Source organism: Etheostoma spectabile, chromosome 3, assembly GCF_008692095.1.
Source record: "Etheostoma spectabile isolate EspeVRDwgs_2016 chromosome 3, UIUC_Espe_1.0, whole genome shotgun sequence".
In the NCBI taxonomy this organism is placed as follows: domain Eukaryota; kingdom Metazoa; phylum Chordata; class Actinopteri; order Perciformes; family Percidae; genus Etheostoma; species Etheostoma spectabile.
Window position 1 is genome coordinate 7,411,741 of NC_045735.1, and position 13,546 is coordinate 7,425,286.

A 13,546-nucleotide genomic window follows, 5' to 3' on the forward strand; every position below is an offset into this window, starting at 1 on the left:
AGAAAAGCTGTGGCAGAGTTGATGAATATGAGAACATTGTTATACCTTACGCAGATAAGGGCGCTGGCCGAAACGTCTGTTGTGTTGCAATAAATTCTATCAAATTAAAGAGTAGCCTACTTCCATAGTAGCGTTACTTATGATCGTTCACTTTTGGGATCCAGCACTCAACTACAACAAGAGAAAAAACAACAAACGTGGTGTGTGTGTGAGTGTAAGTGTGAGAGAGAAAATACACAAAACAGACTATTTAACCAGCTGATCTGTGTATGAGTGTGTGTTAGGTTAGGGTGTAAAGAGGACGCAAAGCACACTTCAGAGAAGGAAAAGAGAAAGGACTTGTTTTGTGTTTCCGAAGAAATGTAAACAGAAGGACAACTGGGTGGAGAAGCTCTCTCTGGATGAACTGGGAGGACCTCCAGCAGTTCTCAAATGAAAAAGTAGGGGAGCTATTTTACAACAACTGAAGGACACAAAGTGTGAAATGAATGTTTATTGGTACAGTGACAGTAAAATAAAATTTAATTATAAATGTGGTATTCATCTCAAAATCACTTACCATGATTACACATAGAGACAAAAACAATTACCTTCCCAACCTCACATCATGAATCATTTACACTAAAACTGGAGCTACTGAATGTAAAAGCTTTACATACTGTATCTGGTTAACTTTGTAACTCATGTTTATTCTTTAAAATATTGAAACAAATATGGTGAAAAAAACAAGACAAAAAAGAAAAGAAAGTCAGTTAATTCATTACCCGCTAAATACTTATTGTCAATAACTTGCTTATTGAACCCATCTCTCTGCACTTTTGTCTGAAGAGAGCACTTTGTCTGAAGTTCAGTCATACTGGACCATCGGGTGGTCAGTCCAGGGAGGCAGGTTGGAGAGTTTCTCCTCAGTGACTGCTTCTATGGGCCAGCCCCAGGCCTTAAAGAATCCAGCTAGGTTCATCCCCACAGTCTGGGAGAAAGTCTCAGCATACAGATTCATCTTGCCATTGTTGTCACTCGGAAAGTTGCTCATCTTGTGGTAGGCAGCGAAAACCTTCTTAAAGGCATCCCAGCCAAACTTATCCCGGAGCTACATGGAGACAGAGGTTAAGGAAATTGTGAATAGGAGTGTTGTTGGTGTTTTGTTTCCATAGTGTAGATCTAGCTACAGAGCTGGTATAAATGCAGATCCAGAGTGAACAGAGATATTTTCTTAGGAATACTATAATAACTTCTTTCTCACCTGCAAATACGTCTCCAGGGCAACAAACACGGCCCAGTTGCTGAGTTTTCTGCCCCCTTTAACATACTCTTCTGCATTAGTCTTCCTTTGTGCTGGACTGATAATTCCATTGATCCCCAGCACCTCTTCATGCACATACACCGACCACAGGTTGCATGTACACTCTGTGGTGTGTGGTGGGAACTCCCAGCAGGCTCTTTGTTGGTTGTGTCCCAGTTCGTGGATAGGTCCCCACAGGCCTTCACTCCCAGCATGGACAGTGCTGACCAGGTCATCTGCTGTGGACTTGTGTGTCATGATAGGATAACCACAATGCATCCAACCTGTATTGAGTAAGTGGCGTGTTGAAGGTCAATGTGAGAGCTCACCATCATAGAAGTCCATCCAAAGAAACCAAAGCAAAGTATAAATGCCTGACTTGACTGGCCTGTTCTTCTTCAATACAGAATTTCCACTGAGAAGACTCTTACCATGGGAAATCTGCACATCAGTAACAAAGCGCTCTTTACGAGGAAATTTGTGTGGTATGGCTGCTAGGTCAGCGATGCCCCTCATGATCTCATCCCAGTGTGCCGCTAACAGATCTGGGCGATCCAGACTCCGAACAACATCTGATGGTACAGTAAGGACGATGTTCTCAAACTCCAACTCTGCCCAGGGTGAGGGAGCTGTGCGCAGCACCAACCAATCAGCAGCTGTTGTCACACCTGAAGAGAAGAAAGAAGTATGTACTGTATATGTGTATTCAAAAGTGACTTTGAATTTGTTTTTGTTTTTTTTCTGATACTTGTTTGTACACTCTGGAAAACTTTCAGACGTGAACCCTTGAATTCAGAAGTAAATGTCCATATATGTGCTGTACCTTAAGATGCTATACTGGAAAAACTGTACCTTCTCACCTGCCATTCCTCTTTGTCAGATTTTCTACTGAGTTCTCACTGTTGTCTTTTGCCTGCTTTCTTTTGATTTGTTTTCCTCACTGACTGCAGAACAGGTTTACGTCTGGCTTACAAAACAAATTGCCTTTCCAGCTTTACCTGTCTTGCCTCTGTGCCATGCTTTTTAAGTACCATTGTAGTCTATCACAACTCTTATGCATATATTAGAGTAAAACTCACCAGATTTATAGTAAGGCACAGGTACAGCCATCTGCACTGTAGCCTTTAGCCCCTTCACTTGTGTATTGGGTGGAACCACCAGGTAAATGAGTCCCCCCCACAGGTTCCACACTTGCATCATCTCTGAGGTAACAGGAAATCGCTCATGAACACATGGCGCTCTCTTCAATTCTTCAGCATTTAGGCTGTCTGTTTGACAGCCTATCTGAACCTAAGGAACACATGGAATATATGTTACCACTTTGTAAAGTTTGTCTAAAGGACAGTATACTTTGTTATGTAGTTACATGTATGAGTCCAAGGATGTGTGGCTGGCAAGATAGATAGATACATAGAAGGAGTAGTAACTACATAATTTGATTTGTAAGTCAGCTGCATAGAATGCACATAGCAGCGTGTGGGATATGAATAACTGATTATATGTTACAACAACAGTTAATTCTGAACAAATCATTTGATTGGACAAGAGGCATTCCATAAGTACTGATATGAATATAAACAGCATTGGGGTTTTTAACTACATATGTATCACTCCGCTTTACAGGTGTTCTTATAGCCTTTAAGAACATAAACACTATGTTTTAAGAGCATGGAAATCCAGTCTGTCAGGTAGCTGAGGCAAAAAAACAAAGCAAAATTCCGCCTGCCACCATGGCCCTCTATCTGCAGCCAAGAGGGTAAGTGCTGCAATAGACAACTTCTGGTATACTGGCGTTCCCCTGAGAGTAAAACAACTTTCTACTAAAACCAGCTCACATACAGGATGTGCAAAGAGTTAGGGACAGACATGTCTTATACCAACCACAGCTTGAGGGCATCTGCCATACAGAAACTGTATGATGTGGGACTCATGGCGAGGGAGATCATGGCAGTTAGTGGGCATAGGTAAGTTGCTTTATATTAACATACAAATACTACAACGTGAATTGTGATTCATAATGAGTCGTGGAACGTAAGACATCTAAATTTTAAAAAAAAAGATACTGGACACCATCCATGGAGAGACATGGAGCACAGTGAATGGAACAATACATATGAGTAAATTATACAAAGTAGCTGGCCTGTGGTAACATATAGATCTTCACAAAGTAGCAAGCTAGTGTGCAGAAAAATGTTGCAGCAACTAATCCACTCCCAGTTCAGATGCATAACTATTTCTGTAAGTGGAGATACACTTAAGTATTACATAAACAAGCAAATCTGTTGTCACATACAAATGTTAAATAACTAATGGTGCTTCCTCTCATTTATACTACCCAATTGCCTTGATTTGTTATTAAGGGAATTTCTTTTTTAACCTAATCCATTTCTGCCTTGTATCTAAAGTTTCTCATTTGAGCTTATAATTAATGTTTAAATTTAATTTTGTGAACTGCACCTTCCATCCCTGGTTAACAATCGCTGCTGGCATGGCAATGTAGGTCTTCATACCAGGGGACAGGTAGAGACCTGTACTGATCCACTCCTCCCCTCCTAACACACACACACACACACACACACACACACACACACACACACACACACACACACACACACACACACACACACACACACACACACACACACACACACACACACACACAAAATAGTTGTATATTAGTTGTATAGTAGTTGTATATTATTTAATAAAAAAAACACAAAGATTACTAAAATATATATTCAGTTCTCTGCAGAAATTAAGTCAACAGAATAATCCCTGTTCTGCAAAAAAATGTATTATTTGTAATTATAATTCCAGCATTTGTCTACAAGAGAGGTCTTACCTGCTGTGCTAGCATTAATCTTGATTCTGTAGTTATAGACAACTGGCATCAAGGGTTCATCCTTAATAAGGTAAGGCAAGAGGGCATCAGGATCTGGGCAAACCCTGTATACTTCTGCCCCTAAACTAAGGAGTAAACGGTCCTTGGGACTCTTCACAGGGCTGCTGTCACACACCTTGAAAATGAATGATGATTGTTAATAAGAGGTTGTTCACAGTATCAAAGTATGTGCAACTAAGAAAAAAACATCAGACCCCATGCAGACATATCATGGTACTATTGCTCTTACGGTACAATTATTTGTACTAGAGAGTGTGCTGATTATTACAACTTCAACTTATATCTCTGGTCAATGGAATGTTTGCCTCTCAAGACAGTGAATATATAAAACCTAACTGAAAAGGCAAAAACAAAGGAGACCTTTCTTCTTACTCACAAATTTACAATCACATAATATAAAGGGATTCACAGCCCACCTGTGGCATGCCCGACTTCTTCAAGATGCCGCTAAGTGTGGAAACGACCTGTGTGTAGGAGGAGCAGTCATGAGCCTTCATTTGCAAGTAGGTGACACAGTCCCCACCCAGTTTTTTTAGATAGTCCTTCTCCTGCTCAGAAAGTTCCTCTCCCTGTGTGACATGACCAGCAAAGCGGCGTAGAAGGTGACGGAAGTGGTAGCCGTCTTTGATGGCCTGGCTAGGCTCCGGGGCCTTGTAGGATCCTTCACCGATTATGTTCCCCAGCAGGCTCAAGCCCATTTTGTTCAGGATCTTGTTTCCTGCAGACAAGACAATTGACACTTGACTTGTTCTATGTGTTGCATCGTTTAAACTCTTAGGGATAAGGTTTGACTGTCATGTTTGTGCAGATTCGTTATGTCATAAAACAATACATAGTCTACATTCTTTTTTTTTTTAGATTTGTCTTCACTATTTTCTAGTCTGTCTTGTGTGTGAGTTATTAGTCCTGAAGTTTTCTTTTCAGTTCAGCTGTCTGTTATGCTTTTACTAGCTGCTCTGCTTGTTTTGTCGGTGTGCATGTTATCTTAATGGAAAAGCTAATTTAGGCCTCTTCCTTTGTTTTTGTTTTAAGGTGCTAAAGCCCTCCTCTTATAGTAGGCTTTGGCCCATGTAGTCCAAAAGTAGATGGAAGTGACAATAGGCCATTTCCCTGACCCAACGGGCCCTGACTGGTGTTATAAAGGTTTTAGATGTTGCACACAATCTGAATAACTTTATTTGAACAATACTGAGCCCTTTAATGTGCCATTGTACCTGATTTCTCTGTGCTTATCTAGTTGAAAATGTGATTTCACTTAAATTGTACCAGAGGTACAATACATTAAATGGTAATATTTATTTTAATTTAAATATTATACATGATCCATTACAAATGAAATAAATCTTAACATGGTATATTTTCATTATATTGAAAATGGCAGCAGCACATTGTCATACCTGTGAAATCTGTGATTGGGTTTTGCCCAGGGTGTGTCTGTGCCCAGTACCAAGCATGTCCCCCAATCAGCAGGCCTCCTCCCTCTGCCACAAAATGTTGTATGTCCGCCACATGTTTATCACTATAGGCGGTACACACAAATACACTCAGGCCTTCCCTGAAGTCTGTCTTCTCACACGTAAACTCTGACTTGCTGAAGAGGTTAAATGCTTGGTCAAGATCCGGAGCTACACCAACAACCCCATTTTGGCCTTTGTCCAACCAATGAATGGCATTGTTCCAAAATGGAGCCAGTGTCTGTGATGAAGGTTTATCCAAGAAAGACAGTTTGTTAATCACAAAAAAACATTTGGCAGATTAAGCATGTGTAATAGACAAATAGATTAATCTAAACACTTAATCCCTGTCCAAAACAGACATACCCATCTGCTTATTTCATCTAAATCATTTTTCCCAATTGAAAATCTACTACATAGATAGATACAACAGATGGTGAAAAAATCATGTATTTATTATCTGTGGCCCCGTGAGTGGTTTTGTAATGGTGGGGCCGAACTAGGACAGACCCAGTTTTGCATTGTCAGACCTATCTCCACAGAGCTGTGGAGTAAGGTATGGCTACACCACAGATCATTTCTAGAATGGGAGAAAAAAGCTCTCTGGGTTATTTGCATTTCTTTAAACCAGACCTTTAACGTTCAAGACACAGCAACGGTGGCTCTGCAAAATAGTCTCGGCAAGGAACTTGCTTTGGTGGAATATTTGCACCCACATGAGATAAAATATCTGCCAATCCTCCCCAAAATGTCCCAGTTAGATAGTAAATGCCATAAACATATTCTATGTAAATCTTTACAGTCATTTACCTGAAGAACCTAACAGGCCTGCCTTATTGCACAATTCAAATTTTCTTCAAAACTTGCCATTTTCAGCGTGTGTTTTGCTAGCTCGAAGTTTGTTTTTGTTTCCCATAGCGAAGGAATTTTCAGAACAGCAACATACACCAGACAGGACATCAGACGTCTGAGGCACGTGCTGGATTTTAACCTTAGCGGTGTTTTGTCATTGGACTTCTGTGCTAGTCATGAATTGGCAATATATAACACCCTGTTTGAGCATTAGGGGATTTCTAAGTGTACCTGGTCCAGAACAGCCTAGGCTAAAGATCGTAACTTGACTTTGTGGTCGTATCATCAGACATGTGGCCGTAGAGGACATTTGGCTGACGAAGGGAACAGAGCCATCACAATCATGAGTTGATTTAAACAGTTGGGGAGAGTTCCGAGACAGAACTGGCAAACACAAATATGTAAAGAAAGTGAACTGGGAACATCTGGCTAAGAAGAATGTCAGCCGTCTGAGATCTAATGACTAGGAAGGCCTTAACATGTGATTTGCATACTTTAAATACTAACCCATATTTCTGTTTGTTTATACAATACATTTTTATTTACTCATTCAAACCTCACCTCTCGTTTCAGAAGTCCTTCATGAGTAATCACAACAACTCGTCCCTGCCCATAGAGGGCTCCTGCCAAGAACACTCGTCCATCCTCGGTGGTACCTATTGGGAAGGCTAGCTGGCCATGGACCAGAAGCTCAGAAGCTACTACCCCATTCTGGAGGTCAAACTCGGACACCCCTTGCAGTAAGAACTCTAAGTCATCCTCAAAATCCTTACTAATTCTGAAATTGAAAGAGGAGAAGAAATATGACAGATATGACAGAAACACTGTATTATATACATATTCTGATTCTGTTTTCAAAAGGAGGAAACAGAAGTGAGACTGAAAAAGACAGTGGGAGAGGAGAGTCACATTCTGCCTCTCTCTCTGAGCCAAATATTCACTTTCCCAGGCCCCTGCATAGCCATTCTCTACATGGCCACCAGATGGCTTCTGACTTTTGTACCTCCACCAGTCACCTGACTTTCCCATCCAGCCACTCCCTCCTGCCCTGCAATAACCCTTTCAGCTATTTCCATCAACTGACCTTCCCCGTCTACATGCAAAACTGTTTCCATTCCCTCATCAGCCAGGCCATGCCAGATCGTCCCTTTTGGATTGTTGTTTGATGGCTTTTCTTTCGACCCACCTAAATCTGTACCTGAACTGTGAATTAACAGCTCTGAACGCTGAAACTTGCGGTCGAATAGTCAAAAAGATTACACCTTATGTCTTTTGCTAACTACTTTTCCTTGACCTTGATGCGAATTGTAATGAGGTGAGGAAAGATGTGATGGAGAATGCATAAAAGCTCAAGGGAAGAAAAAGCCTTGGTGTTAAGACATTTTGACTACACTTTTCTATATAATTATGAGACTGCAGATTTTATTGTCATGTGTCTGATGTGGTAAAACTACAACATTCAGAAGATGGACTACAAAAAGCACATCTGGATACCTCGCGCCAAGGGTTCTTACTGTGTTGCTTCATGCAGGCTCTTTATAAACGTGGACAACCCTGTAAAAAATATATTGCATTCACAGTGACCAGAGGATGAATCTTATTGACCTTTTGGAGACCTAATTACTTTTCCTGTCACGCCACCCTGAGGTTGACAAGTTTTAGTTTAGTTTAGTGAAATGTCTTAACAACAATCCGATGGTAAGACATTTTGTACACATAGCCATGGTGCCCAAAGTCAAATCCTAATGACTTTGGTGCATCTCTGACTTTTCATCTACAAGTCACAGTTTTTACTTATCCAGTAAAATATCTCAACCTGAAGGATTGGCACATATTTTTGTACACACATTCGTGGTTCTCAGACTACGAACGAATCCTAATCCTATAAACGAATCCTAATAAAGTCAGGGATCCCCTTTCTTTTCCCCTAGCTCCACCATGAGATTGATGTTTAAAAAATACATCAACAACTATTGGATGGAGTGACTGACATTCCTATTCCAATCAGAATTAATTGAAATAACTTGGGTGACCACCTGACTTTTCCTCTCGTGTCTTCATCAGAACAAAATTATAATCTGTCCAATGCAATCCTATTATTAATAAATTCAACATAAATGAGATGAAGCTATTCAGAGTCAAATAATACAGTAAAATAATTAAGGAAAAGACTATGAATAAAATGCCTGCAAAATGAATGAGGAACCCTTCAGGCTCAGCTGTGCTTTGTGTTTAGTGCTTATTAGCAAAAATATCAGCGTGCTAAAATGTTAAACTGACGAGATCATGGTAAATATTATACCGTCATCAGCATGTTGTAAAACTAATGTAACATTTACCTCAAAGTCTAAACGCAGCCACAATGAGCTGATAGCATGGCTGCAAGATCTTTGTATTTTGTTATCTCGTTAAAATTATACATTTAAGTTGAATATAAAATTGAAATGGAAAGTTGTGGAGAAGTTTTAAGATTCACAAAAAAGCTGCCATTCCACAAATTGGAACCTGTTGAAATTTGCAAAGAAGAAGAAGTATAAACTCACACTCTAGCCATCCAGGTGGATGGGATCTGAGGGTAGACAGGAAGGCACTCAACCTCCCCCTGATGTTTGGAGAAGTAGATCCCTGCCACACCAGAAACCTTATTCCCCTCAAACTGTAACAGTGTGTTCTCCTTAGGGTAACATGCAGCCCAGCTCCACGCCTGCCCCGCTATCAGCACTCCACCTCCAGCTTTCAGAAACGCCACCAGGTCCTTTACGTCAGGGCCCACGTTGTAGGCATCTGTCACATACACCCCTACCCCCAGATTGCTACTGAAGGCCCCCATAACGTTAGCTTGGAAGCTTGATCTGCTGATGTTATCAGCAACTGCCTTGATGTTTTCGTGGACCCCCACAGACAGGTTGTCAGATCCATCTCCTCTCAGCCAGGTCAGAGCATTCTCTACCAGAGCAGGAAACGTGGTCAGGTAGCCCTCATGACCCAGAACCACAATCCTTCCACGGCCATACAGAGAGGCTGCCATCAGGACCTGGCCTTGGCTGTTCATTGCTAAAGGAAAGGCATGGTCTCCAATTAGCAACAAGTCACTGGGAACACAGGGGCCCTGGAAGTCCAGCTCTCTCAAACCTCTCATCAGGGACATATAAGCCCCTTCATTTTTATTTTGGATGGGCTGGTTGGACATGGTGAGATGGATCAATGCTTTGAAGATCCAATGAGAAGGAGGAAGGATGGCAAAAGAAAACTGAAATGAGTCAGATGTAAATAGTGCAAAACCAATGTTAGAACATTCTGAATCTTCAGCTTCAAAGACAAAAAGTATATAGGGTAAAGTATAAATTACCTTACCAAAAGTCTACTGATTTTCATCACAAACAAAACCAACACAAAGCAGAAAGTTGAGTTTTTACCTGAAAGTTAAGTTGGGTTGTTGCTTGTATTATTACACTGTGTAACACAGCTCCAAGAACACTTCCTGGCAAAAGAAGAGTGGATCTAAATGTGTGCAAGAGCAGCATGGACTGTTTAAGGCAAAAAAAGGTAAAGACAATAATAGGAACGACTTCACTTAGACACAACACCCATGTACCACACCCTGTTTACATAGCTAAAAACCTACTCATGCAAGTTGAGACAGACACAAAACCTGGTTATGCAAGTATAAGAAACCTGTTCATCTAGTCAGCCAAAGGCAATATTTGTAGTGGGAATGCAATAATGCATTGACTGTGAAATGTCACATTTGTATATTAATTACTTAAAGAAATATGGAGGTGTTGTGTTGCAATAGAGAATATAACACAATACTTTGCAACAATGGTACACAAACATGTTTTAATTGTTGTGGGCAAATAATAATTATAAGGTCCATCATCAGAAATGATTCCTTCTAAACAGCAACAAGTCACCAATGTATATTTTTATATATTTGTTGTACCATATACTTTGTGATTTGGATAAAAGCACAAGAGTCAACTGCTATTGCATGGCTGCATTGGCATCAAGTCAGATATCAACCCAGACTTAAACAAAGAATGACAATTAGGAGCACCAAACAAAGTGGTGAGTCAGAGGATTAAACTTTTTGCAGTCACAAAGCGTGAGTGCCTCAGTCTCATTCCCTCGATTAAACATTTTATTTTATTGTTTAACCTGATTGTTCTAGAGCGGTTATGTTCTAAAGCACAAGTAAATACACACTCACCTCAGTGGAAAGATGCTGCATTGACATGTGTCTTGCAAAGGCATTTTGGGCCTATCCCTGCCAGGATTTGCATCCCCTGGCCGCGGGAGAAGCGGACAGCACGTGTGCACTCAGAGAAGCAAGTTTAACTGCTGCACTTCGAATTTACCTCTTAAATGCTCCTACAGCCACATGTCAAAATGTCCCTGAGCAAGTAATGGGTTAAATGCATTAATTCAATGTAGCCTACTATGTGTTTGTGACAAATTAAGAACAAGCCTTGTTTTTGCAAGTTAGAGTATGTATGGTGAGAGGGGATAATGTTTTAGGCTCTAGCCTACTTTGTTGTTTTTTTTAGAATAATGCTGTATATTATAGGCTACTTTTAAAAGAATGGACTCTAACTCTAAACTAATGTTAGAATGGTTGTGGGAAGACAATTTTCTGGTTAAGGATAGCGAAGTCTGTCTTCCCTATGTGAATATGGTGTATTTAACCATGTATCCCTTACTACTCTTGTCATTTATTGCAAAAAATGGACACATTAAAAGAAATAGCAGAGCTGTGAATTATTTGTTTTTATTTGTGTATTTTCCATTAACAGTGGCCTAAAGGCAAATATCACTGGAGTGAAATAAAAGATGTGTTAATCTTACAAAGTTTGACTGACTTGCTGTATAATATTAAGATGGAGCTTTAGAGCAAATCATGTACCACAGTACCAGGGAAAGATGCAACTTACTAATTCACACATCCAAATATCAGAGAATTCATGTCGTTTTAACCCTGAAAAAGAACCCTTTTTTTGGCTGCAGTATAATGCTTAATGCTTCACTATTTTTCAAACTCTTCAAAATACAAAGTATAACCCACTCAACTCAACTATGTAACTCATGTTGTTTCTTCAAATATTGCAATAAGTATAGTAAAAATACAACAACAACAACAAAAAGGAAAAAATGTCAATTAATTAAATTACCCACTAAATAATGTCAATGTCAAGAATGTAGTTATTAAACCCATCTCTCTGCACTTTTAACCAGCAGCAGTCTGAAGTTCAGTCATACTGGACCATCGGGTGGTCAGTCCAGGGAGGCAGGTTGGAGAGTTTCTCCTCAGTGACTGCTTCTATGGGCCAGCCCCAGGCCTTAAAGAATCCAGCTAGGTTCATCCCCACAGTCTGGGAGAAAGTCTCAGCATACAGATTCATCTTGCCATTGTTGTCACTCGGAAAGTTGCTCATCTTGTGGTAGGCAGCGAAAACCTTCTTAAAGGCATCCCAACCAAACTTATCCTGGAGCTACATGGAGACAGAGGTAAAGGCAATGGGGAAAATTACGAGTGTTGTCTCTTGATCTTAAACCTTCCAGTCTTTTTAGGGTTCAAACCAGAACGGGTAGAAATTATGCAAAACATGGTTCCAGGCTTGGCAGGATATTGGTCATAACTCATTCACCATTTGCCCAATGGTTATATCTTGGTAGATATCTTCAGTCATTTTTGGGGAATACAAATATGTGCAAAACATGCGTCTCTAAACCTATTCAACAGAATTTCTCTAATATTGGTGCACATGCTCTAGGGGTAAGTACTAACCAATATCAGTTTCATTTTAATAGTGCATGTGGGTAGGAGTCAATAACATATTGGATCATAAGTCAAATTCCCTTTGAGCAACCCTGATACATCTTAGTGGAGATCCTGAACATACACATCAAGTTGAATTCACATCCACATCAAGCCGAGCCCAACTTCTCTTTAGACAGACTTCAGTATCAAATCTAACAAAGAGGATTTTGGTGATTGGTGTCCACATGTCAAAGTGTCCTTTGGCAAGACAGACCAGTGCCTTAAATGGCAGCTCCATCGCCAATGGTGTAAAAGTGTGTGCATGAATGGGTAAATGAGAGACCAATTATAGATAGCTTTGTCCATTATGGTAGAGAAGCACAGTATGAACTAGTACTAGTTAATAGTTACTAAAATATTATACCTGAAATTGCAGCCTGCTGCTGTATTTTCATTTGTTTTGCCTTTGTAGGAGTTCAGTTGTGTTTAATATAAAGGGTGTTAAAAGGGTGTAATATATAGTAATTATCTCTCACCTGCATGTATGTCTCCAGGGCCACCCACATATCCCAGTTGCTCAGTTTCTTGCCCCCCTTTGCATACTCCTCTGCTCGTTTATTTCGACTTTCTAAAGTCATAGCTGGATGAGCCTGCATTGAACAAGGTGAAATTATGTGATCCCAGTGAATACTTTTCTCAACAAATTCGTTGACTTTTGTGAGATCCTTTGATATCAAAACATGTCACAATACATCTTAAGGAAGTTCCCCATTGTGGGATAAATAAAGTATTATCTAAACTAATCTAATCTAATCTTAAAACGAGGATTTTCTAGCCATTGGTCTAAACTGTTTCGTCAAAAAAAAATGTATTTACTCTACCTTTGCTCTGTTGATCCCCAGCACCTCTTCATGCACATACACTGACCACAGGTTGCAAGTGCATTCTGTGGTGTGTGATGGGAATTCCCAGCAGCCTCTCTGCTGGTTATGTCCCAGTTCATGGATGGGGCCCCACAGGCCTATACTCCTAGCATGGTCAATGTTGACCAGCTCATCTGCAGTGGTTTTATGGGCCATGATAGGATAACCTGCATGCATGAAACCTAGATGAAGAAAAATTGGAAAAACAGTGTTATAGCAAAAGATCCTTAGAGTTCCATAAACAATGGAGAAATTATATTATATACTTCAGTAGAAGGGCATGCGATCAGAGCAGAGCGCAAAACACAGGCCTCATACGACAGGTGTTGTGGTACAATCAATCAATCCATCAATCAAAATGTATTTATATAGCAC

At 40.2% G+C, this 13,546-nt stretch overlaps 2 protein-coding genes across 4 annotated transcripts in view; both read right to left on the minus strand.

Moving 5' to 3' along the window:
* Positions 1–679: 679 nt before the first annotated feature.
* LOC116685935 (TRPM8 channel-associated factor homolog) overlaps positions 680–13,546 on the minus strand; it is a 21,981-nt gene continuing 9,114 nt past the window's right edge. The window contains exons 11-14 of one of the 3 annotated variants that reach the window (XM_032510867.1): positions 13,130–13,353; positions 12,785–12,898; positions 11,703–11,979; positions 680–806 (exon numbers count right to left, since the gene is read on the minus strand). In XM_032510867.1, coding sequence (XP_032366758.1) covers positions 11,737–11,979; positions 12,785–12,898; positions 13,130–13,353 — 581 coding nt within the window. In that variant the 3' untranslated portion in view covers positions 680–806; positions 11,703–11,736. Of the gene's footprint in view, positions 807–11,249; positions 11,980–12,784; positions 12,899–13,129; positions 13,354–13,546 lie in introns of those variants that run through there. The other 2 variants (XM_032510876.1, XM_032510858.1) reach the window with 2 other exon arrangements.
* On the minus strand, positions 826–10,074 carry LOC116685926 (TRPM8 channel-associated factor homolog). Its single transcript, XM_032510847.1, has 11 exons — positions 9,907–10,074; positions 9,034–9,740; positions 7,052–7,268; positions 5,582–5,879; positions 4,601–4,902; positions 4,125–4,299; positions 3,740–3,834; positions 2,362–2,572; positions 1,714–1,950; positions 1,244–1,566; positions 826–1,090 (listed from the first exon to the last, which is right to left on the minus strand). Exons 1-11 carry the CDS (start codon positions 10,012–10,014, stop codon positions 848–850), a joined length of 2,916 nt encoding a protein of 971 aa, XP_032366738.1. The 5' UTR covers positions 10,015–10,074; the 3' UTR covers positions 826–847.